This window comes from Lolium rigidum, chromosome 7 (genome assembly GCF_022539505.1).
Source record: "Lolium rigidum isolate FL_2022 chromosome 7, APGP_CSIRO_Lrig_0.1, whole genome shotgun sequence".
In the NCBI taxonomy this organism is placed as follows: Eukaryota; Viridiplantae; Streptophyta; class Magnoliopsida; order Poales; family Poaceae; genus Lolium; species Lolium rigidum.
In genome coordinates, this window is record NC_061514.1 from 101,742,717 (window position 1) to 101,765,274 (window position 22,558).

At 46.6% G+C, this 22,558-nt stretch overlaps 1 protein-coding gene and 1 pseudogene across 1 annotated transcript; both read left to right on the top strand.

Annotated features, from left to right (window-relative positions):
• Window positions 1-2,090: 2,090 nt before the first annotated feature.
• LOC124673858 lies at window positions 2,091-9,704 on the top strand (annotated as a pseudogene).
• An 8,920-nt stretch (window positions 9,705-18,624) lies between these two features.
• Window positions 18,625-20,282, top strand: LOC124669697 (BTB/POZ domain-containing protein At2g24240-like). Its single transcript, XM_047206259.1, has one exon. The coding sequence runs from the start codon at window positions 18,726-18,728 to the stop codon at window positions 20,091-20,093; it is 1,368 nt and encodes a 455-aa protein (XP_047062215.1). The 5' UTR covers window positions 18,625-18,725; the 3' UTR covers window positions 20,094-20,282.
• The last annotated feature ends 2,276 nt before the right edge of the window (window positions 20,283-22,558 follow it).

Sequence of the window (22,558 nt, forward strand, 5' to 3'; positions counted from 1 at the left end):
TTTCTTACAACTTTTTTTTGTAGATGTATATGATATGGCGTGTGTTAGAAAATAGTACTAATTGAAATAATACTAGCACACATACAAAATGCATTGAAAACATATCTAGAGCTTCGGCTATGTGTAAGGAGTGAACCTTATTTCTTCTTCTTCCCTATTCTTCTCCTAAACATTGTTCACATTCCTTAGTGCGAAAAAAATCTATTGATACCACAAAGTTGTATATGTCATGGTGTTATTGTATCTATTCGTTGTCCTAGCTTTAGAACCCCTCACGAAAGGGGAGCTAAGTATAAATAGTTCTTTTTAGTATGAGTGCTCTAGGACTTCAATATAAAGGTTACACGAATCGTGATCGCACCAACTAAGTTAAACCATCAAAAGTTGGTTTGCACACGTGTATCCGAATGGTTGAAGATGTCGTAATTGTGGTGGCTAGGTCTTAAAATTATTTCAATCATGCATTAAATAGAAATTTATAACGGCCAACTTTCCAAAAAAATTATAACGGCCAAAAAACAACAAATGATCAGTATGAAATGTGCTTCTAAAATGGCTTCTCGTAATTAAACCCGTGGTAGTACTCTCTCGTGCCTCCCCACAAAAATATATATGAAAAACAAATGAGAAAACCCTTCTTAAACCCTACATCTGGCCCTATTTTCCTACCATTCCATGGTTTTAAATAAAAATTCGCACTTATAACCCCATCAAAGTCCTAAAATTACATATAGTTCACATTTGAAACTGTAGCCGACACTAAAATTCACATTTACAACCGCAACAACCTTTGAAATTTCTACGAGTTTGCATTTACAACCATAGCTGCCACATAAAACCCTACCTTTATGCTTATAAACCTAAGCCGCCACTGACATTCGCATTGCCAACATTGACAACTTTCAAAATCACTCTAAGTTCACATTACAACCCTATCCGCAAAAAGAATACCGCCTTTATATCTAAAACCCTAGTCGCCACGGAAAATTTGCATTTTCAACCACCACGACTTCAAATTACTCTGTGTTCATGTTGACAGATACATGTCTCTGGTGCTCTTTTCGCGAACCGCTTTTCCCTCGTCCGCTCGTGAGAGGCGGCATCGAGATCTAATCTTCCCAATCTCCGGCCAGGGCGTTGGGCCTGGTTTCCTCTCCCTCCACTTGTCGCTCTGGCGGCGGCATGAGGGAGGGGGAACCTCGTTCCTCCGTTATGGCCTAGTAGTTAGGGTTAGTTTTTGTCTCCTATGGTGCGTCGTTGGAGTGGTGGGAGCGGCGCCCGGGCAAATAAATCTGCCACAACTCTACTCCCACACCGGCGACGTCTCAGAGTTGTTGGCAACGTGTGCTTGTTGATCTTTCAGGTCGACAACGTGGTCTTTTCGCCGTTCTTCAGATCTAGCGAGATCTGTTTTTCGACGTGTCACTGGCGTTTGTCGTTGTCCACGACGGCGCTGGGGGCCGGGGCAAGGTGGTTCTTCTGGAGCGAAGATGTTGGTCCAGAGGCGGTGGTTATGCCGTTCTTCTCCGACTTCATCGATGGGAGGTGGCGTATCTTGTTCCAAGACAGCACGGGGACGTCACCCCGTCGACGTGCCACAACGACATGTGCCTCGCTGCTTGCAGCAGGCCTGTTCATTTGCTCACAAAGCCTCGTCTGCGATGGTGCTTTTTTGGATCTTGCAAAGGTGGAGGCTCGGCGTCTCTTCTTGCGTTCGTCTCGGCGGCGTTGGAATTGACGGCGGCCGCTGGCTGTGGTGGTTGCAGGAAACCCTAGAGATCGTTTTGTATTTCTCGATCTTTTAGGATTTTATCTGTAAATTCAGGATAATCATCATTTTATCCCGGTTTGTCTTTTAGTTTTCAAATGTGTTGTTTCATGTAACTTGATTTGATTAATGAAACATGTGGTTGCTTAAAAAAAAACCAGTAGCGAGAGAAACCGCCAGCAGCACGACCCGCCGTCGCAGTTAGAACTTAGAAGTGGTGGGGACCGTGGGAGGAGCGGGAGTAGAGACGAGGGGAAAAAATTGAGTAGAAATCCGTCCCGTTCGTCTCTATCGCCAAAACTTCTGCCCCCCACCCCACAGCCAGAGAGAGAGGCCTCCTTTGCTTTCCTGCTCTCGTCTCGTCTCTGCGCCCCAAACCCTAACCACCTCCCCCCGCCCGAGCAGATCCTCCCGCCGCTCCCCTCTCCGGTTGGGGCGGCGCGCGCCCCCTAATGGCGACGGAGGACGCGCAGGTGGAGGTCGAGCGGCGCCTGCGGGACATCGGCGCCCGCCTCGCCTCGCTCCCGGGCCCCAACAAGGACCTCCTCTCCCTAATCGAGGTCACCCAATTCGAATCTCTGGCTCTTGCTTCTGCTCTCCTTATTACTATTACCATTGTTATCCATTACTTCTTTCTTAGATAGAGGTAGAGATTTATTCCCCCAGCATAGTTCGAATCTATCACTCTCTCTTGCTTTCGTCATTATCATTCTTCTCCTATCCTATTATTTTTAGACAAAAGTATAGATTTATTCCTTCCCGGCCCCTGCATAGAGTCGAGGCGCACGGCCACAAACAGAGAATCCAGTTTCGGCTAGGTAGTCACAAATAGAGAGTTTTCCTTGCTGCAATTTAGCCTTGGATTTTATCTCTACTCCATGGTTTACCCTAGCTCAACCTGGCTACCCATAGAGTAACTCGGGGTTACCATAGTGGTTGCTATTTTGGTTGCTAGAAACTCAGACTTGCCGTTTCTTCTTTGCAGGAAGCGGAAGTCTGGCTGTCCAGGGTGGACCAGTCGCCGCCGACCAGCATGCACAACGTGCTCAAGCCCACCATGGACGCTCTGGTGAACAAGCACCTACTAGACCACCCTTCCCAGGGCATCCAGGTCGCCGTTGCCTGTTGCTTGACCGAGGTTACCAGGATCACCGCACCGGAACCGCCCTACTCGGATGATATCATGAGGGTGAGCCATCATCTTCCTCTTTTCTTGATGATGAAACTGCGTCGTCTAGACGTGCTTACCACCCTTCCTGTTCACCTGGCTTCAGGATGTGTTCACGGTAGTTGTGCAGTCTTTTGCCAAGTTGGATGAGACGGACAGCCCCCTGTTTGCAAAGAGGCTTTCCATGCTCGAAACCATTGCAAAGGTGCGGTCCTGTGTCCTCATGCTGGATCTTGAGTGTGACGACCTCATACTCAAAGCGTTCAACCATTTCTTCAGCACCGTAAGGTATGGAATGTGTTTCTCTGCTTCTCTTCTTGTCTTCACTCTGCAATAATATTGATGTGGTGTCAAATGGATTAGGGAGGGGATATAAATTAATTGTCGTCTTCGCTTTGAATGTTATGTAGGATTTCCAATTTTTCATCCTATTTTACCTTGATGTTTAGCTTCTGAACATCAATTAGGTCCAGTTAACATGATGATGAACTCCATCAAACATTTGCTACTTCCTTTCTTGTTATCCATTTATTGATTTGGACCTTGTTATCATTTTGTCTCTAAGATAATAAATGTCCAAAGTACACTTGAATTCCTTCAAGATGATAGTACAACATCTCAGTGTTTTCATGAATTAGGAACTTGGTAAGTCATGACAGATTGCTAATTCAAGAATCTCACTGTTTGTTTGTGTGTGTGTTTTCTTGTGTATGTTCGCTCTATATGTGGCATGACTGTGTTTTACGTAGCTTAGTTCTGGTACTTTTGTTAATTAATTGCGTCGTTGTTTCTGCCTCATTCATTGCTTTCTTGATTTATTTCAGCTCAGCACATCAAGAAAACGTCATCAACTCTATGGAAACAATAATGATGTATGTAATTCAAGAGAGCGAGCCTGTCCATCCAGATCTGGCATCCTGCGTCCTTCAGTATCTTAAAAAGGAAAAGAAAGTAATGTCATTGACACATTGTTAGCATTAATAATTCATTAATTCTTATCATCTTCACTAAGCCTTTTCAACTTGATTTCCCAGGATTCTCTTCCAGCATCTTTTATGCTTGCAGCGAGGCTAGTTGGCCTATGTCGTGAAAAGTTAAAGCCAGCGTTTATGGAGCTACTTCAGGGCACTCCTTTAAATGACTATAGCGAAGCTGTTGCATCTTTGGTAGAAGGTTCTTCAGATGATGGAAGAGATGACGAAGTTGATGCTGCTGAAGAGGACACGGTCAGTTAAACTGTTTAACAGTTTACAAATCGTATTCAAATGTTGATAAATATATTTTGGAAATTTGTTAATCTCAGGGTTGGTTATGTTTTGTGCCACATGCATTTCTGTATATTTGTGCTCAATGAGCAAGGCTGCTCTGCAATTCTATCAAATTGTTTTGCTATTGGAAACTGGGTTATACAGCAGGTCATACTTGAAAAGATTTGCACTCTGTTCAACCAATTCTCCTCCTTCCTTTTGCAATGCAAAACCCGTGTACTTGTCATTAGCGCATATATCTTCAGCTTGTGCGATCTTGTAATACATTTCCGTAAGCATCTGAGTAGAGTCAGAGCTGCATGACTTGGTCAAAAAACCAGTTAGCGTATATCCTCTACTAATTCTGTTTCAGTGCACACGAAAAGGGATCGTAACTCCTGTCAGTGAACCATTTTTGAATGCTTCATAGCCCCTTTCACCTGGGAATGCTGCTGTGCATAATTTTCTTTTTGACTAGAATGGGCAAGCATGGTGCGGGGCTGCGTTTTATTTTTTCTATATTTTATTGGATTGTTTTGTTGTTGGGAACTGTTAGGCTTTGTTGCTCACTGGAGGTTATATAATAGGTTTGTGCTATCTGGGCGCTCATAGTGGTAGGAGAGGGACGTGACATAAACTGTTATTGACAGACATTCAATGACAATTTTGTTAGGATCTACTAGATTTTGGCTTAAAAGATCAGATTTTCCTCGAAATGGGGTCCATGGACCAAAGAATAATTTTGAACCATTGAACTTTCAGTTTTTCTTCTAGAGTTCTGGTATCTGCCAGACAAGGATCAGCTGTGATATTTCGTAGAACAGTTAGATGATTATTATTATACCAGATTACTTGGTGTTACTTGTCTATGTTCTGCACTGAGCATCTTTATACTACCTCTGGTCCTATTTAATTGACGCTTCTTAACACATGAGACTGCCTTCCGTATGCGCACCACCTGCATCAATTTAAACTGATCGGAGGGAGTACATGTCAAGACCTTTCGGTTTCTGATAGTGTTCAAAACACACGATTTGGTTAGTGGTAGTGCCTGTTAGATGACCCACAAGTGTGTAGTGTACACTGTTTAGATAATGAGATCATATTAGTCAGAGTGGTTATTATGTATAGGTATGTCAGCCGTGGTGATAATTAAACTCAAGTTCTAATTGTGCAGGTAGCTGTCAATAAATCATCTCCAGTGGATGTTTCCGATGAGTCACCTCAGGTATCTGATTTGGGTATTTAGTTTCTTGTGATACAGATAGTAATAGTAAGATAGGTGTCACCACTGTCCATATGTTCCAATTTCAGGAATCTTCAGGATTAGAGAAAGGTGTCGATTCCCCGGACAAGATGGAAGTCCTCCACACAGTACTCCTGCAGCTTCGTTGAGCAATGGTGGTGCTTCAGTCGACAATGTGAAGCCTCGAAATGGACCAGCTTCTTCTAAACAGAAGCCTGAAATGCCTTCTGACGTCAAGCAGACAGAAGTTTCTGATGAAGTAATATCTGATGACAAGGAAGCACCAGAACCAGTGACCACGGAGCCCGAAAAGCGATCTAGTGTCAGTTCAAAGAAGAGCCGTAAGCTTCGCACTTCCACTGAGTCCAAGGTGACTGAACGTTCTAAGGTTGTTAGTGACAATGAGGGCCTTGTTGCATCTGGGGAGTTGTCTCCAGGGACAAAAGTTGGTAATAATAAGCGGGCGCTAGAAACTTGCAATAGAGCTGCTGATGACACACCAAAGCATGATGATAGTACACCTGCTGTAGATAAACCAAAGCGAGGTCGACCTCCTGCAGTGAAGTCGCAGGAAAAGAAACCTGTTGGTAAGAACCAAGGATCAGGTCTAGAATCTAAAGAAGTCCGCTCTGGCAGCACTTCTGGAGGAAGACCTGCAAGACGACTGACTAAAGATATCAAATTATCACCAAGGAAGACTGGTGAAGAAGAATTTTCAAAGAAGCAACCAAAGGGAGGTTCAAATCCGCGGAAAGAAGACACCCTCTCTGATGAAGACACTGATGAAGATCTCAATTTGAAGGTAATTTTCTCACTACCAGTAGCTACTAGTAGACCCATTCAGGTGTTTGCTTTTGCACATAAGTCATGCATGGGTATTTTTTGCTCAAGGGTCATTTTTTTTTTGCTTTGTCTATTTATGGTTTCATGTTTATGTGATTTTACTAAAATAGATGGTTGCGAGGCAACATGTCATAACCTGCAACATTTTGTGATCTTGTAATGTTCTATTGCCATTGTCTGTTGGGTATTATGTCTTCTGAACTTTTCTTTTTATTGCGTTGGACATAATATTTTTCTTAATGTTATGACACTTGTACACCAAGTATGCTCTAGTTACATTGAAACTTTACAGGTTCAGTTGCATTAGCAAATATTAATTTTAATGGGCAACTAATATTTTCGAGCATGTATAATGGTATAACTTGGTTATCTGCCATTACTTTTTTTTATCACAATCCAGGAAATGGTATCTCCTAAATCATTGACCAAGACGGGGAAAACCAAAGGCCAAGCAAGTGACAGTGGAGTATCAAAAAGGAAACGCGTGCAGGAAGTTGAAGAGGTATAATACTTTATTAACTATTTTTGATGATGGATAGTCTTTGCGACCTGATTCCAATTTCAGTTCTTAATGCCTTTTCCATGCTATTGGCAGGTTCCTCAGTCAAAGAAGAACAAAGTTTTGGACGAAAGCCTTGTTGGCTCAAGAATCAAAGTATGGTGGCCTGATGACAAAAAGTGAGTGCTACAACAGTCTTAAATATTTCTTAGGTGTAGGATTGTTCCTAACATTGCAAGTTTGTAGCCGCTCTAGTGTTTGCCACTGCTTCAATGTGGACTAAGTATTCGCTTCCTGGATGCGTCTGTTATAACTTTGTAATGTGATTTCTTTCTCTGTTTGCGATGGGTTGGGAACTGGTTAATTATCTGTAGCTAGATTAGTATATTTTGGAAGAGATCTGTGGGAGATCTGTTTATAATAAGCGCATGCATTGATCAAATCTTTCCTTGCTCTGTTGATTTCTTCCTAACAGTGGTGCATCACTCCATCACCATGCATAATGAGACACATATCCAATTCTATCTTCCAGCAAAACACACATTTCGAAATTTCCATTTAAGTTTTCTATTCTCCTTGCATATGAAGCCTTTGGTTAGCTCCTGTGTTAGAAATCATTAGCTTCTCCCCCCTCCACCGGTAGTGCACATTTACTAGCTTAGCTGGAGTAGTAGTAGTAGCGAGTATGAGTAGTTCTTATCTCTGGGCACCTCTGTTATTCTTTTGTCAGAAATGGCGGCAGTGCATCATTATTTTTGCTGTTAGCATTTCTAAAATGAAGTCCTTAATGAGATGAGGATGACACATGCTTTTGTTAAGAACCCATTTTGGTTACATTATTATTTTTTGTCAGAAAAGACTGCAGTGCATCATTATTTATGCTATAGCATGTTGTACTTTTGTCAGAAAAGTCTGCAGTGCATCATTAGTTATGCTACTGGCATTTGTAAAATGAAGTAATTGATGGGTTGCAAAAAACATTTTGGCTACATTATGCATTCCTTTTTTTCAAGGTTTATATCAATGGGTTGTTACTCATTTTTTTCCTGAATAAGTAAGCCAAAAAATCCTTACGTGTGGAGCTATACACATACTACCTATTTGTTCTCTTAAATTTCCTTTTGCTAGTTATGCCTTATGTCATTTGCTCCATGAGTTATGTTAATTTGTTGTTGTGGCTAGTTTTGAAGCTGTTTCTTGCTCTGCAGGTTCTATAATGGCGTTGTTGACTCATTTAACGACTTTTCAGAAAAGCACAAGGTGAACATTCAAGTAGATGGCCTTTATTTGCCATCCCTGCTTGTTTTTGGCTGTCTGAAGAGCTGCTAACAAGATCCTTTTTCTTGCTTCTATGTTATTTCTGTCATACAGGTTGTGTATGATGATGGTGATGTTGAGCAACTGCAACTTTCAGACGAAAGATGGGAATTCATTGATAAGGTATGCTCATTCAGACTGATGTGGCGATGCTGCTATTATTCTCTTTTGTTTCTTTCTAATTTGTCTGCTGTCCTGCAGGGGCAAGACATGAAGCCCAATGCAACATCTGATATGTAAGCATATGATTCTACTCTGCACCTTCTATATGCTTGATCTTTAGCTGACAGTTTTGATCATGTCAGCACTTAAAATTACGTTGTAGCTAATTATTTTAACGGGGTTAGTAAATTAGCATGCATGTGTTCGGTTTTGAAAGCACCATTATTGTCTGTCATTTAGGCTTAGTTGGATCATTAGATGTACTTTGTCTAGATGGAACCCAGCCTTTGTTAATCTCCATTTTGATGTTTCTGGCATGTCCATCTAAACAAATTGTTGATTTGGGGTTTCCAGTTTTATACTATCATGTTACTTGTTTAGCAGGCTTCCATCTGAAATAATAAAGTTGGTTTGTTCATACTGTGGCCTTTTTTTTTTCTGCTCTTTGTAGAAATACTTATGAATCAATATTACCTGATATACTCGACGCACCGTACGCCAATGTTACCTTACTGATACTCTATCCTGTTCATGATTTATGCTCAATAATGAGTTTCTGCCCATTTTAACCAGGCCTCGTGGAAGAAGAGGTAAAGGGAATTGGGGTCAGCAGACAAAAGAAGGAAAGGCAGAAACACCTAAGAGGTAATGGTTTTAACCAGACTTGCCATCTTGATTCAGCTCACATGTCACAGTTTACGTGAAATTTTACTTTGTTCTCTGCAGTAGCAAACAGGACAGCATTGAGGATAGCGATCTTCCCAAGAAAAGAGGGCGTCCAAAGGGTGTGCGTTCCAGCATGTCAAATGATGATAGCCCTGTGACTTCGGCCAGATCGAAGGTGAAAAATGCAGAAAAGGATGCTGAAGAAACACCTAAAGCTGGCAGCAACCTTAAAACTGAAGGAGGGAGATGGCCTCGATCCTCTGGCAAGGTAGGCAACAAGGATGAGGCTGGCAGCAAGCACAAGGGTTCAAATGGTCTTTCAACCAAAAGAAAGCCAAAGGAGAAAGAAGTGGAGTCATCTGAAGAGGAAGAGCCGGAACCAGAGCCCGAGTCTGCTAAAGCATCAACTGGGAAGAAGCGCAGAAGAAAGTTTGCCTGAACGTGCAGCTCTGATTGACAGTCCACCCTAAACTGTCTGTCCAGTCTCTTAGGTGTTGGTGGCATGAGGCAAGCTGCCATGTGTTGGCTGATTCAACATTCTCAACCAGCTAGTAGTTGCTGTAGCCAGTCTCTCTCATTAGTAGCTGTAATGTTAGGCGTTACTTTTGTTGCTTGTTGTCGGCTTCGAAACCTTTGGAAGAATGGATGTTCATGCTTGCTGTGGTTCAAGCTTTTTTTTTATTGTGTTGTGATGTAGTTGGGCTACTCTAGGTTTAGGAAGTGATTTTTGTAGCACGTATCATCAAGTAGTATGAATGGAAAGCAAGGAAGGGAGTTGCCCAACTTCACATCTGATTTGCTCTCTTCAGATATCTAACCTGTTGGCCATGACGCGTGGTTCAAAAAGCTGTTCCAATACTGTACGAAATTCTGCAATGACCGCGTAGCGAGGCCAAGAGCCGGAGCCACAACTATCAGTATGAATGGAAAACCGGCTGGGCCACCACCATCCCGCGTCTTGCCCTCGTAAAAGGCTGGATAGACGAGTGGCTCCAGGAACGGAGCAGCGGGATGCAGAAATTTTCAGTAGTCCACAACCAAAATACACCTTTTTTCTTGCTGCGACCTCCGTTTAGAAATAAGTGTTAGTCTAGATTTAGATATATCTAGACACATATTAGTTATAGATATGTATATGTAAAAAAAGTTGGGACACTTACTTTTAAACGGAGAGAGTTGTTCTCATTTCTCAACCAAAATTCACAAAAATCTTTGCTTGTTCGAAACCAAAAGAATAACTAAAAAGGAAAAATACACTCGTTGCGTTGACACAAACGTATGGTCCAGCTAGTGGAGAACCAAAAGTTGAAGGATGACAACTTTTTTTTTGATCGTTTGCAGTAAATACCACAATGGCGTGCGGTCACTCCACCTAAACGCCGCCCCTAAAAAAAACACTGTCACGACCCTCACGCACGAGGCCGACGTTGAACCCCAAGCCTGACCAAAGTCGAACTCAACGCAACACGTCTTGAACCGACGACCCGTCTTGGTTGAGTACCATTCCGTGCATATGTTCCAAGTCTCCCAAAGACCCAGGATTATCAGCGTGTTGAGAGTTGAGACCGTGTCCAGCCCATCATCCACCTCACTTTGTACAATGCCCAAGCTCTAATATAATCACTGGCTAGCTTGCTCGCCCCACCGCTGGAAAAGATCCCGCCAACTTTTAAACTGAACTTGCATAACCGAAAATGGTAACCTCTGAGTGTAGTAGCAACTGACAGCAGCTAGACTATCGTCACCTCAATCCGGTGGAGTAACACAAGAGATTTTTGAACCTGAGTATTCTTTTGGTCAGTATGATAGAGCGAGGTTTTAGAACCTGGGCATTCCTTATCCGGAATGCATATCAAATTCGGTAAAGATGTTGGACAAATTCTGAAATTTGCATGCATGCCCATGCAATTTTGAATCTTGAACATGAGAATATGTAACTTGGGGCAAAATTACAAAATGAGCAAGGAACAACGCAAGCTTGGCCATTACAGCATCTCCTCCGGGGCAGGCGCTCGTCCAGCCGCCACTCTCAAAGCATGAAACTCCTCCGGTGAAAGAACCCAAGTGTTCTTCCCTGGAGGACCAAAAGCACCAGAGGAAGACAACAACTCCTTGACTATTTTACCGTTAACCTCAAAACAAAACTGATAAGCACGAAGATTGAAGTTCTCCCTGTAAACCCCAAGAAACTTGGTGCTAGCCAAATGGTTAGCATCCAAATACTTACCGCCCATGACATGGTGTCCCGGAGGCATCCTGAAACGCCTGGCGTAAGCAATTTGGGTGACTAACCCACCACAACGGATATCACCTGAGTTTGCCTCCCTCTGGCGGCGGAAGTGCTGAATGAGCATGGCGCCAAGGTTCATCCTGTTCTCCATGTGGGGGTAGAGCGCGCTGCAGATTACACTCATTGATCAATGAAGTTTGGTAGATAAACTCTACCTGAGCATGTGGAACCTCTGTCCTCAACAGAGATCATCAAAACTTACAAGTGTCAAGAAACAAACACCCTGCGCTTAGCTCCCCCGCAACGGCGCCAGAAAAGAGCTTGATGGCCTGCAAGAACACAGGGTCATTCGTGCATATTTTCGTGGAAGTATTATTTCCGGTTTTTATATCGTATCCCAACAAGGAGCGTAGGAGGATGTTCATCTGCGGTGTTTTTCTGTCGCACCCAAGGTGTCACAAGTCTTAGATGAATTGACTGCAAGAATTAAAATGGAAAGTGGTGAGTGTGAACAATACGAGTTTGGAGTTTTGATAATGCAATAAAATAAAGTGCACAAAAGTAAACAACTAATAAAAAATAAACTGGTGCGGGGTGAAAAAGTAGGTGCGGGGTGATTCGGTTCATGACGATAGTGAATGTGCCTGATGTAATAAATGAGATAAGTGAATATGATTCTTCATATTCATATCTGAGAAGGCAAGCAACCCATAAGAGAGAAAGACTCCTCTTAGTAGATTTCATCTTCCTCCAATAATCCTTGTGCCTGTTACAAAGCCATGACCAACGCATCTATTAAGGTGGTTAGACCGGAATAAAGCTTTAAGCTCGGTGGTTTCTTGTGATTCCTCGAGTATTGCTAGATCCTCTTTGATATCGGTCGTGTCACTCGGGGGTCGCCGATTCACTAGCAAACAAGTTCATGTTTATGAGTTCTTGAGATCATGCTATCTAGGCTCTTAAATTAGATAACAACATTAGGTGCACATAAACATTCATACTCATATATGTAATAATCATAAACATAAGTTCACAAATAGATGGAATAAAATTGGCACATCACATCTCACCAATCCCCTACATCTCCCACACCAATAGAATCTACTCACACATGAGAGGAGAATAGCATAATGATATCATAGCAAAGCAAATGGAGTTCATCTTGATATTATCGTAGCAAGCCACAATAGTTGAAGATCAAATCAAATACAAACCAGGATGGAATAGAGGTTTCAATCCCTAATCTTACAAGTACTAATCTCTCTCTCCCTGTACAAGTGGGATGTAGTGGATGAGGTGATGATCTTGATGAGATTGACGTCGATGGAGCCGAGGTTGGTCTTCTCCTTCTACAGATCTGATCTCCTCGGTTCTGGTGCGAATGGTGGCTGTTGTGTTGTGTTTTTCGTCTATGTCTCTTCACAGAAAGGGATTGGTTTGATAAGGCGAAGGCGGCGCCGACCAGTACAGGCGGACGGTACGGGCAAGCTCCGCCCGTACCGATGCCTATTAAAGCTCCTGTGTCCCCAGGATGGGTTTGGCCTCAAAAGGAAATTCCTTTATTTCGTTGCAAATAGCCCATAAATGTCCCTGGATCCTCCAGATATGATGGTTTTCTGATATACATAATTAAAAACAAGGTTTCATTTGGATCGCGGTATTAGCGTTAGTTGAAACACATAGTCCAATGAAAACCCAATGAAACCAATAGATAGATGATGGAAAATCCGTAGTAAAATGGATCGAAATTTGGAGCTATCAGTGTCATGTATGATTTGAGCCATGCCATACAAAAATAAAAAGCGACTGGATCTTGAATACAAAACAAAAAAAGCAATCAGGTCCTTGTATAGAAAATTAAAAAGCAACTGGGTCCCTGTGAACATTCGTCTCGGGCTTTGTCGCTGCCGCAGGAGAGAGGAGCTTCCGCCGACGAGTATCCGCTGCTAGATGGCCGAGCTCCTTCTACTTCGCGAGCGATGAGGCCGAGATGCTCATCCTCCTTGGTTGCCAGTGTAGAGCTCCTCCTACTTCCCGTGCGGCAAGTCCGAGCTGTTCGGTTGCAGGACGAGGGTGGGAGAGGCGGCGTGGCCTTCCACCAGTTCGGCTGCTGGTGCAGAGCTCGGGATATGGTCGCACATGGAACTCGGGACGAAGCCGTGAGAGGCAGGGGGGAAGTTGGAGGAGAACTCTGATGGGATGGAGCAGTGACCCCAGCCGACTACGCTAAGCATTTTCCGGGCGGACTCAACTCGGTTGCCATGCGAAGCTCAATTCGAGCTTTCCAACTGAGCATGGTTGAGGGCATGTTTTTGTATGAGGTGGGCACAGCTAAGGGCACTCGACCCCACCTACCGAACAAGAAATAGTCGGCATAGTTGGGAATATCTGAGTTGAGCCGGTCTACCAAGCAAGCCCTTAATTTTTGGTTTCTGGTTTGCCAAATTGCACCCAATTTGGATTACACGGCGTTGGATCGAGCAACTTGGGAATCCGGTCTCATTCGGTTCGAGTATATATTGATCTATTATTTTTTTCCAAACAACACACACCGCGATATAATTCTTCGCCATTACACAGTTAGTACAGTTAACCAAATATAAAATGTTACTGATATTAATTATATAATTGTTTTTATTGCAATGTACACTAATAATTACGCTTACATTGTGTTGAACAAATGTATTTCAAACAAAATAATGCTATTTTGTATTGTACAAACATTAGAAAAATTATGCACATCCTTATTAATGTTTAAATATATTTAATAGTTTGTCAGATATATCTATCGGATATCTACCAATAAATATCTTAATGAGAGATTTCTAGTGCACCATTATGTAAGAAAATTTATAGAATCTTTTATATTATAAATTGGACCGTTTGCTTGACTATCTGTCAGTTTTTTCGTGGTTAGTTGTGCTTTCAAGTTACACTAGGTTCAATAATAATCCAACCATGCATGTATTATATATACTAGATGCTGAAAACACTAATCACTAATATAACTATCATAAAAAATATGGATTTTCTAAATTTTTATTACACACAACTTGACTTTTTAGGCTCATCAAGGTGCCTTTGTTATGCACAAACTTTCATGTTCATTTTTCTATAAAATGTGCATTATATTAAAAATTAAAATTTAATTACTATTACTATCGCTACAACTAGGGGAGCCTCCATCAGAGAGAGATCGACATAGCTAAACTCGCTATCGTCGATCATTTTGGTTTGCTCAACGTGATACAAGGTTTGTGGTGTGGATTTGCTACTACAAACAAATCAAGCCTTTTTTATAGATATTTAATAGTATGTTAGAGATAATAGATAAAAGTACTGTATAATAATGATGATAATATTTTAATGATGATGATAAGTATAATGATTATGAGGAGGGTTCAAAGACCAAGCTAATTGACAACGAACAAGAGTTCAGAGGAGGAGACTTTAGACACCAAGCCAAGCGACACCAACCAGAGCTCAAGGGAGGATGGTTCGAACACCACCAAGCCGGTTGAGATCAGATAGGCCTCCACTAAAACCGCAAGGATGGAGTACTTGCTGCAGCTGCGCACGAGGCCCTCTATCGTACACACTTGCCAACTCAGGCTTTTTTTTGTCTGTGTGAATTGTCAATGTGACAAGAAGATTTCTATTTGAAGTTGATAAATTGCATTATCTCTATCTTTATTCTAAAACAAAGTTGAATTTTGGGCTCATTAGCAGTGTTACTACTCAAAGTTTGTTTTAGCGAAGCATGTTGCAGAATTTTGCTTACCAAGCAAGCTTCACTGTGATTTGAACGAAAAAATAACTGAAACAATCCAAATATGCGTAGAATCTTGTACGGAGTAGAACATTTTTGAAACAACAAGACGTTATGTTCCGATATACCCTCGTCTCTCAATTCGATATACAATCTCTGGATCACCGTGCAACAATCTGATTTGTAACTCAAGTACTTAACCATGTTGCGTGGTCACAGGTTAAGAAGGCATGTTCCTGTGGAATATGTAGGACAATCCACAAGGATGCAGGCCGCCGAGACGCCGTGGCATCTCGTGCCACGACGCCGACAAGCCTACCTTAACGCAGGAGCAGGAACAGAGGCCAACAGAAAGCGCAAAAAAGAAGAAGAGGGAATGAGGCAGGAAGGGGAAACGCTGCTGTTCCCCCGGGGGATCACGTCTTGCGATCGTCCGGGTCCATCCGCGGACGCGTGTCCTGCGAACGGGCGGGGCCCACCCGAGCGTTATCCTTTCCTCAGCTTTTCCCCCACATTCTATCTACTCCCGGCCATGGCTAGAGCTTCGCCCGACCATGGCTCCGATCCGCTCGGCACAAGCACCGCAAGCTCGAGACTAAGCCCGCCGCTGCACCGCCTCCATGCAGCCACCACGCCACCGCGTGCCCTCCCTCCACCAGCCGCACGTCGCCGTGTCGTCATACTCGCTGCACAATTCTCCTCCCCTCCTATATCTCTCGTCGAAGTTGCGGAGGACACCGGTGCTCGCGGATGGGGGAGAGACCACCGCCGCCGCGAGCCCGGGTCCTAGAGACGGTGAGGCTGCAGCGGGGTCCGGCGGCGCTGCGGGGGCTAGCTGCGAGAGGAGATCCGGCGATGCCTGGTATAGCCTTGCGGGGATGCTGCCATCGGTGAGCACCCCCGCTACAAGCTGCCGGCGGCGCGCTGCTACCGGATGTCGGCGGCGCTGCTACATGATGCTGGTGGCGCCGCTACAATTGCGCCACGGCGTTGCTACAAGAAGCCGTCGGCGCTGCTACATGCTGCAGGTGGCGCCGCTACAATAGCGGCACGGCGTTGCTACAAGAAGCCGCCGGCGCTGCTACAATCTCCCGTCCGTGGTGCTACAATCGCTCGGTGGCCCGGCGGCGCTACAATCGCTCGGCGGCCCGGCGGCGCTGCTACAATAGCGCGGCGGCGCTGCTACATGCCGCAGGTGGCGCCGCTACAATTGCCCGGCGGCGCTGCTACAATCGCCCGGCGGCACTGCTACAATCGCCCGGCGGCACTGCTACAAGCGACGGGCGTGGATGCTGCGAGGGTTGACTCCGTGGTACAGGGAGCGGGTGGCGCTGCTGCGAAAGCTAGCCACCGGTGCCGCTGCCGGCGTTGTTGCGAGGTTTGGCCGCCGGCAACACAAGGGGAGGCTGTGCTGCTGCAAGGCCAAGTAGACGGAGCTACAGCAACACAAGGGGAGGGCGGCGTTGCTGCAAACCAGCGAGCTGCGATGCTACCACCTGTCGGGGATGTTGCTGCAAGCGGGCGGCGGTCCTGCCAGGCGGGAGGCGACATGCTGTCGGCGGTGCTGCATGGAGTAGGACGGGCGGACAGCAGCGCCAGAGTGCCGTCGGCGGCGGGCGGCGTTGCTGCTCCGAGCGCGAGGTGCTGCTGCCAGGCGGTGCAGCAAGCCGGCGAGCTCTCAGTGACGTGCGGTGCTGCGAGCCTGAAATGGGCCAAGCTAGTGCCCGTCCGGCTGCTGCCATGGCGGCGGAAACTGCAAGCAAACGGCAGCAGTCGCTCGACCGGAGCTTCGTTGCGCTCCGCGGCGAGGCAAGGCGAGCAGCAGATGGGATGTGATTTGCTAAGTCGTGGTGGTTTTTCCTCTTCCGTGAAGAAGACACGGTGCACGTGGCTGACCAGTCAACGGTTGATCCTAACCGTTCCTTCAAAAAGATCGGACGGGTGCGGACCCGGGGGATCGGGGATTTGATCCCTCGGGGGACGCCCAGCACTGCCCGGCAGGAAGTTCTCCTCGCCGGCCGTGCGACCGCCATGATTGGACTTCTCCCAGTCCCAGACCAGAATTGTTGGAGGAACGGCCGCGTGGGTCCCGGTCTCCCGGAGATGCAGTATCCTACTACGAGCTCGCGCGGTAGCTCGAGTCGGTGCTACTCGCCCACGTCTCGGCAGTTGCGCCTACCGTCGACTGGTGCGCAGGTTCGTGAGTGCCGACCATGTGGTGCGTGGTGGTCTTGTTGTACGCCCAAACGTGCGCCCGTCTAACCTACGATGACGCGCGGCGAATTCTCATTTGGCTTCTCTCTCAAGTTCTCAACTTTGGTGACTTCCTAAATCAAAAAGAAACTTTTGTGACTTCTCATCTTTGCTTGGAATATCTCAAAACTTTGACCATTAGTTTGGTCAACAGAATATCACAAAAATACTACCATTTAGATTCATTAGGATAATACCTACTTTTAAAAATTAACAATTAATTTGGTTAATAAAATATGAGATGTATACCACGAAAAATACACCATTAATTTTTTCAAGCACATATTACCCTAACAAATAGGTATGAAGGGAGCATGTAGTTTGCCAAAGTCTTAATATGGTTCAAAAGGAACATAAACATAAGCTATGTCATAGAGGCTTACCATAATTTCAGTAGTAGCACAAACATCCATAGGGATCAGTCCATCACCACATGAATCTTGGAGATAAGAAGTTGTTGCTCGACATCCATGTGGTTCGTCCGAGTACTGATCCAGCTGAAAGGTTTGCACATGTGTCCGAACTTTCCAGTGAAAGTTTGAACTTTACGGTCAACAATGCCACAACGCGATATATCTCTTGATCATTGAATGACACCTTCCAATTTCTCAGATATGACAGTGTCAGCTGCCAAACCTATTTCATTTTCAGACAGGACTTTCTGTTGAACATAAGGTAATTCATGTTGTTCCAAATACTCTTAACAACAGAATTGCAAGTATCTTGTATTACACATCCACTTAGAAGCTATGCTCAGAAAGTTTGTAATCGTTATATATAAAAAGCTCATATACATCACCCTAAAGCAGCATAGATACAATGCATTAAAAGAACAAGTGTTTAACATATTCCTCTTTTTTTTTTTTACAAATACTACATTCTAAAGGTTTTTGGAATTCCTCTTTCCCTCAATTCATCCCTATTCATGATTTTGTTGGGAAAACAACCATAGAAAAATCGGCACCGGCAAGCAAAATATAACTACTCCCTCAATTTTTATATGCAAGGTCGCTATCAAAATATATTTTGCAATATGTATGGCCACTAACACTAATTAAGTAAAATTGATTACGTTTCTACTCCATAGGATGGTGTTTATTGATTGCATGCAGCAAATGTAGAAACTGACGAAAGCTACAAGGGGTAAGTTGGAGCGGAGGCCGTACAAGTTCGGCGCAGCAAGTGAGTGCACGGTCGCACTAGATTCTCACTGTACAAGTTATGGAACGTTGAAAGATGCAATTTTCTCCGTACAGAAATTTGGGTCCGCAGTCCGCAAGTTCAGCGAGACCGCGACTTGCCTCCCGTCCGTTCCGACGGCGCCGTCGTCACGCCAAAGCAAAACCACGTTGCGACGACAACATCACAACAGCGATATCAACGCCAGCAGCAGCGAATCAAGGCTGCGAACTCCATAATAACTATCCCATTCTGACACGATCCCCCACCCGATTCAGAGCCAGCAGCCGATCTCCGATCCCTGTCCTGTCTCCCCCACCGATCGATCCGAGGTTGCTCCATCGGAGAATGGCGCGGTGATCATCAAATCGTGTTCCGATGGCGGCCAGGCCGGGAGCAGGCGGGCGCGTGCGGTTCAACGTGGGCGGGCAGGCGTTCGAGACCACCACCACCACGCTCGCCAACGCCGGCCGCGACTCCATGCTCGGCGCGCTGCTCGACTCCTCCTGGAACGCGCCCGAATCGACCCCGGAAGCGCCGGCGGCGGCCACGGAGTACTTCATCGACCGCAACCCGGCCTGCTTCGCGGTGCTGCTGGACCTGCTCCGCACGGGCAGCCTGCACGTCCCGCCGCACCTCCCGGAGAAGCTGCTCTACCGGGAGGCGCTCTACTACGGCCTGCTCGACCACGTCCGCGCCGCGCGCTGGGGCGCCTTCGACGGCGACCGCCTCCGCCTCGCCTCCTCCGTGCCCGGCCGCGCCCCGGGCGACGGCACGGCCATCCGCGCCGCCCCCGACGGCGGCTGCTGCGTCGCGCACGGCGGCGCCGTGCACGTCTACAACTGGATGCTCGACGAGCGCCGCCCCGTGTCCCTCGACCACTCGCAGGTCAACGACGTGGCCTACCTCGACGCGGCCACGCTCCTCATCGCGGCCCGCGAGCGGCTCGGCAAGTGCGACGGCGGGATGGCCGCCTTCTCCGCGGTGTCCGGGGACCTCCGCCACCGCTTCCGCGTCGCCCACGGCAGCGAGCCCAAGTCCTTCACCGCCGGCGCGCTGGCCTTCGACGCGCACGGCGCCCCCAGGATCTTCGCGAGCTGCAAGGGCCGCCTCAACGAGTACGGGGTGGGCGTGTGGGACGCCGCCACGGGCGAGCAGGCGGACTTCTTCTACGAGCCGCCGGGGGTCGCGCTGGGCGACGCCGACCGGCTGCAGTGGCTGGACGCCACCGGCGCGCTCATGGTGGCCACGCTGTTCCCCAAGACGGACACCTGCTCCATCGGGCTGCTGGACTTCCGGGCCAAGGGCGTGGCGTGGGCCTGGTCCGACGCCGGCACGGCCGCGTCGCTCGAGGACAAGCGCGTGCTCCACGCCATCGCCATGGACGACGAGCGCTCCGTCTGCGTCATCAACCAGTACGACGACCTCGGCTTCCTCGACCTGCGCAGCGCGCCCGGCAGCGGCGGCGTGCGATGGAGCTCCCGGAGCAAGCTCATGAACCGCAAGGCCACCGGCGAGGAGAGCTGCTACCCGAAGCTCGCCACGCACGGAGGCCAGCTCTTCTCCTCCATGAACGACAGCGTCTCCGTCTTCAGCGGGCCCGACCACGTGCTCACGTCCACGCTCAGGCGCAGCTACGGCGGCGCCATCTGCGACTTCTCCATCGGGGGAGACCGCCTCTTCGCCCTCCACAACGAGGAGAACGTGTTCGACGTCTGGGAGACGCCGCCGCCGCCAATCATCTGATCGCCCGCTCCGATCTGCTCTGCTCGCCGTGACTTGCTCTGGACACTTCTCGTGCCTTTCGCTTGTTCTTGCGTGTCGCAACTGCTCACTCAACAGAAAGAAACAGTATACAGTATTCAGGAGGGAATAGTTTCACCAACTGATGGTTACTCATCTCTAGCTTTTCATCGTAACCACTACTAGAGTGTACCTGAGCTTTGGTTTCTAACCCAGAAAAGAGACACGACCCGGCGGATTGGGACCTGGCAACGCGCGAGGTCGAAATCGGCGGCGTCTGTTGGTGCCGCGAGATTAGTACCTAATATAGCGTGTGTTGAATACGCGATTGACTTTCATTTCTGCATCTTGCATACGCATGTGTATACCAGAGCAGCCTCGTACGATACTGAACGAGCATTTAACGACATTTATTGGCACGGTGCATGGTAGATTGCCGTATGCTGTACGAGGTCACTTAATTGCCATCGGCAGGCGCCAACCTGGTATCCTCTCCCCTGGCCACCAGCTCTCGACGAGACACCATTAAAATGATTAGTTTGGAACACAAAATCTTAAACATACCTTTTATATATATAAATGGTGCAAAAAGTAAAAAAATGAGTAGTTTGGACTAATAAAAATGAACATTTTGTACTAATGGTGCAGCTTGTAAAAAATGTGATGTTGTACTAATTCAAATCAAGTATTTTTTACTAATGGTTCCCTCTTACTACCAAGAGCAGCACAATTAGCACTTTACACATGTAAACGAGAGATTGTGAAATGACATTATTTTTCGAGATGGGAAGCATTCGAGCATTCGACAGAACTTAGAGTGAAAAACATGGTGTAAGCAATAATTAGCAAACACAGTTACACACGTAAAGTGAAAAGGGTTATCTTAATTAACATCAAATTTTCAGAAAGAACAATTCAACAAAAGTAAAAAAAAAGATAGAATTCAACTAATTGGGAATCTAAATTATTAATCTGGGAACAACCAAAAAATGGAATCGTGCATTTAGTTCTTTTTTCAAAACTGGTCAATCAGATGAATGAACTAAAATACATGATTGCTCAGTCGTCGATGAGATATGGAAAGTATATGAACAACATAAAAATACATATACAATTCATCGCCGAACCATTTTGATGGTAAAAGAAATAACACCATTCAACACCTGTCTGTACCAGATCGGAATGAAATCAAAATAATAGAATCAATTTACCAGAAGCATTTGGATTGGAAGAAAATAATAGGATCCCTTTACCAGATCGGACTGAGATCAAAGAAAATGCATACAAATCGAACATGCAAGCCAGGTTGAATCTTTGAAACGAAAAGAAACTTCGCCATGTCAACTGAATCTGTCCAAATCATGCACAGGAAAAAAAAAAATACAAAGTACTACTGAGACAAAGTGGGAAGAAATCGAACAGCAGATTGAAAGCCGGCTTCGGCACGGGCCGGCACTGCCGCTGTGGCGGGGGCCTCTCAGCTGATGAAGACGGAGCCGGCGCCGCCCCCACCGCGGCCAAGCGCCGCCTCGACTCGGCCACTGCGCCCCGCCGGAGTCCTCTGCCACCCGACGCCCGATCTAGCCCGCACCGACGAACAGCCGCCGCGGTGGTCATCAACGCCGGCCAGGAGGCACGCTGCAGCTCGAGGGCGTGCGTGCCGGTGAGTATCTGGACGCGGCGACTCACCGTGGACGGCCGCTGCTCCCAGCCGAACACCACCTTGACGGCCGCTGCTCCCCGCCGCCGGCCTCCGCCACCAGAGCTAGCTCGGCCAACAATCCCTCCTCCGATTCCCGACCTAGCCTGCAGCGCCGCACTGCCGCTGCGGCATCACCGCGCGGTGGAGCTCGAGGGCTCGGGGGCGGGTGATGGTGGGAGGTGGGCGGCGGCGAGCATCTGCTGCAGGAGGAGCGAGGCCGCGTGGGGGCCGACCTGCTTGAGGGAGGATACGAGGAGGAAGAGGCCAAGAGGGGATGCGGCGTGCGGCGGTGTGTCAATCGAGGAGTAATCGTGGGGAAGGAAGGAGGAAAGAAGACAGAGGATTTAATGCGGTCACTGAATACACGTGAATACTTTCTGGACAATGTCAGATACATTGCAGATACATGACATATACAACCACGTGATGCTTTCTGATTGGCTGAGTTTTCATCCTCGCGCGTACCCGGGTTCCGTTCAGCATTTCCGCACATTCGTGTGCATTTCTAGTATGTACTCTGTACTCTGGACGGCCGCGGATCATCTTTGTGCACGGAGATTTGCACCAACTGCAACTGAACTTTTCGACCCTGTTATCCAATCTGATTAACCTGACAGAACCTGGCCTTGCAATTCGACTCCTCCACACCTCGTTCAGACAAGATCGGTACTGAGACGAATTGTAATATGTCACACAAAGGTGTCCTGCCGAACCGATGCGCATGTGTTGTCGGTATCAGGCGTTGTCCTGTCAAAATCATAACGCG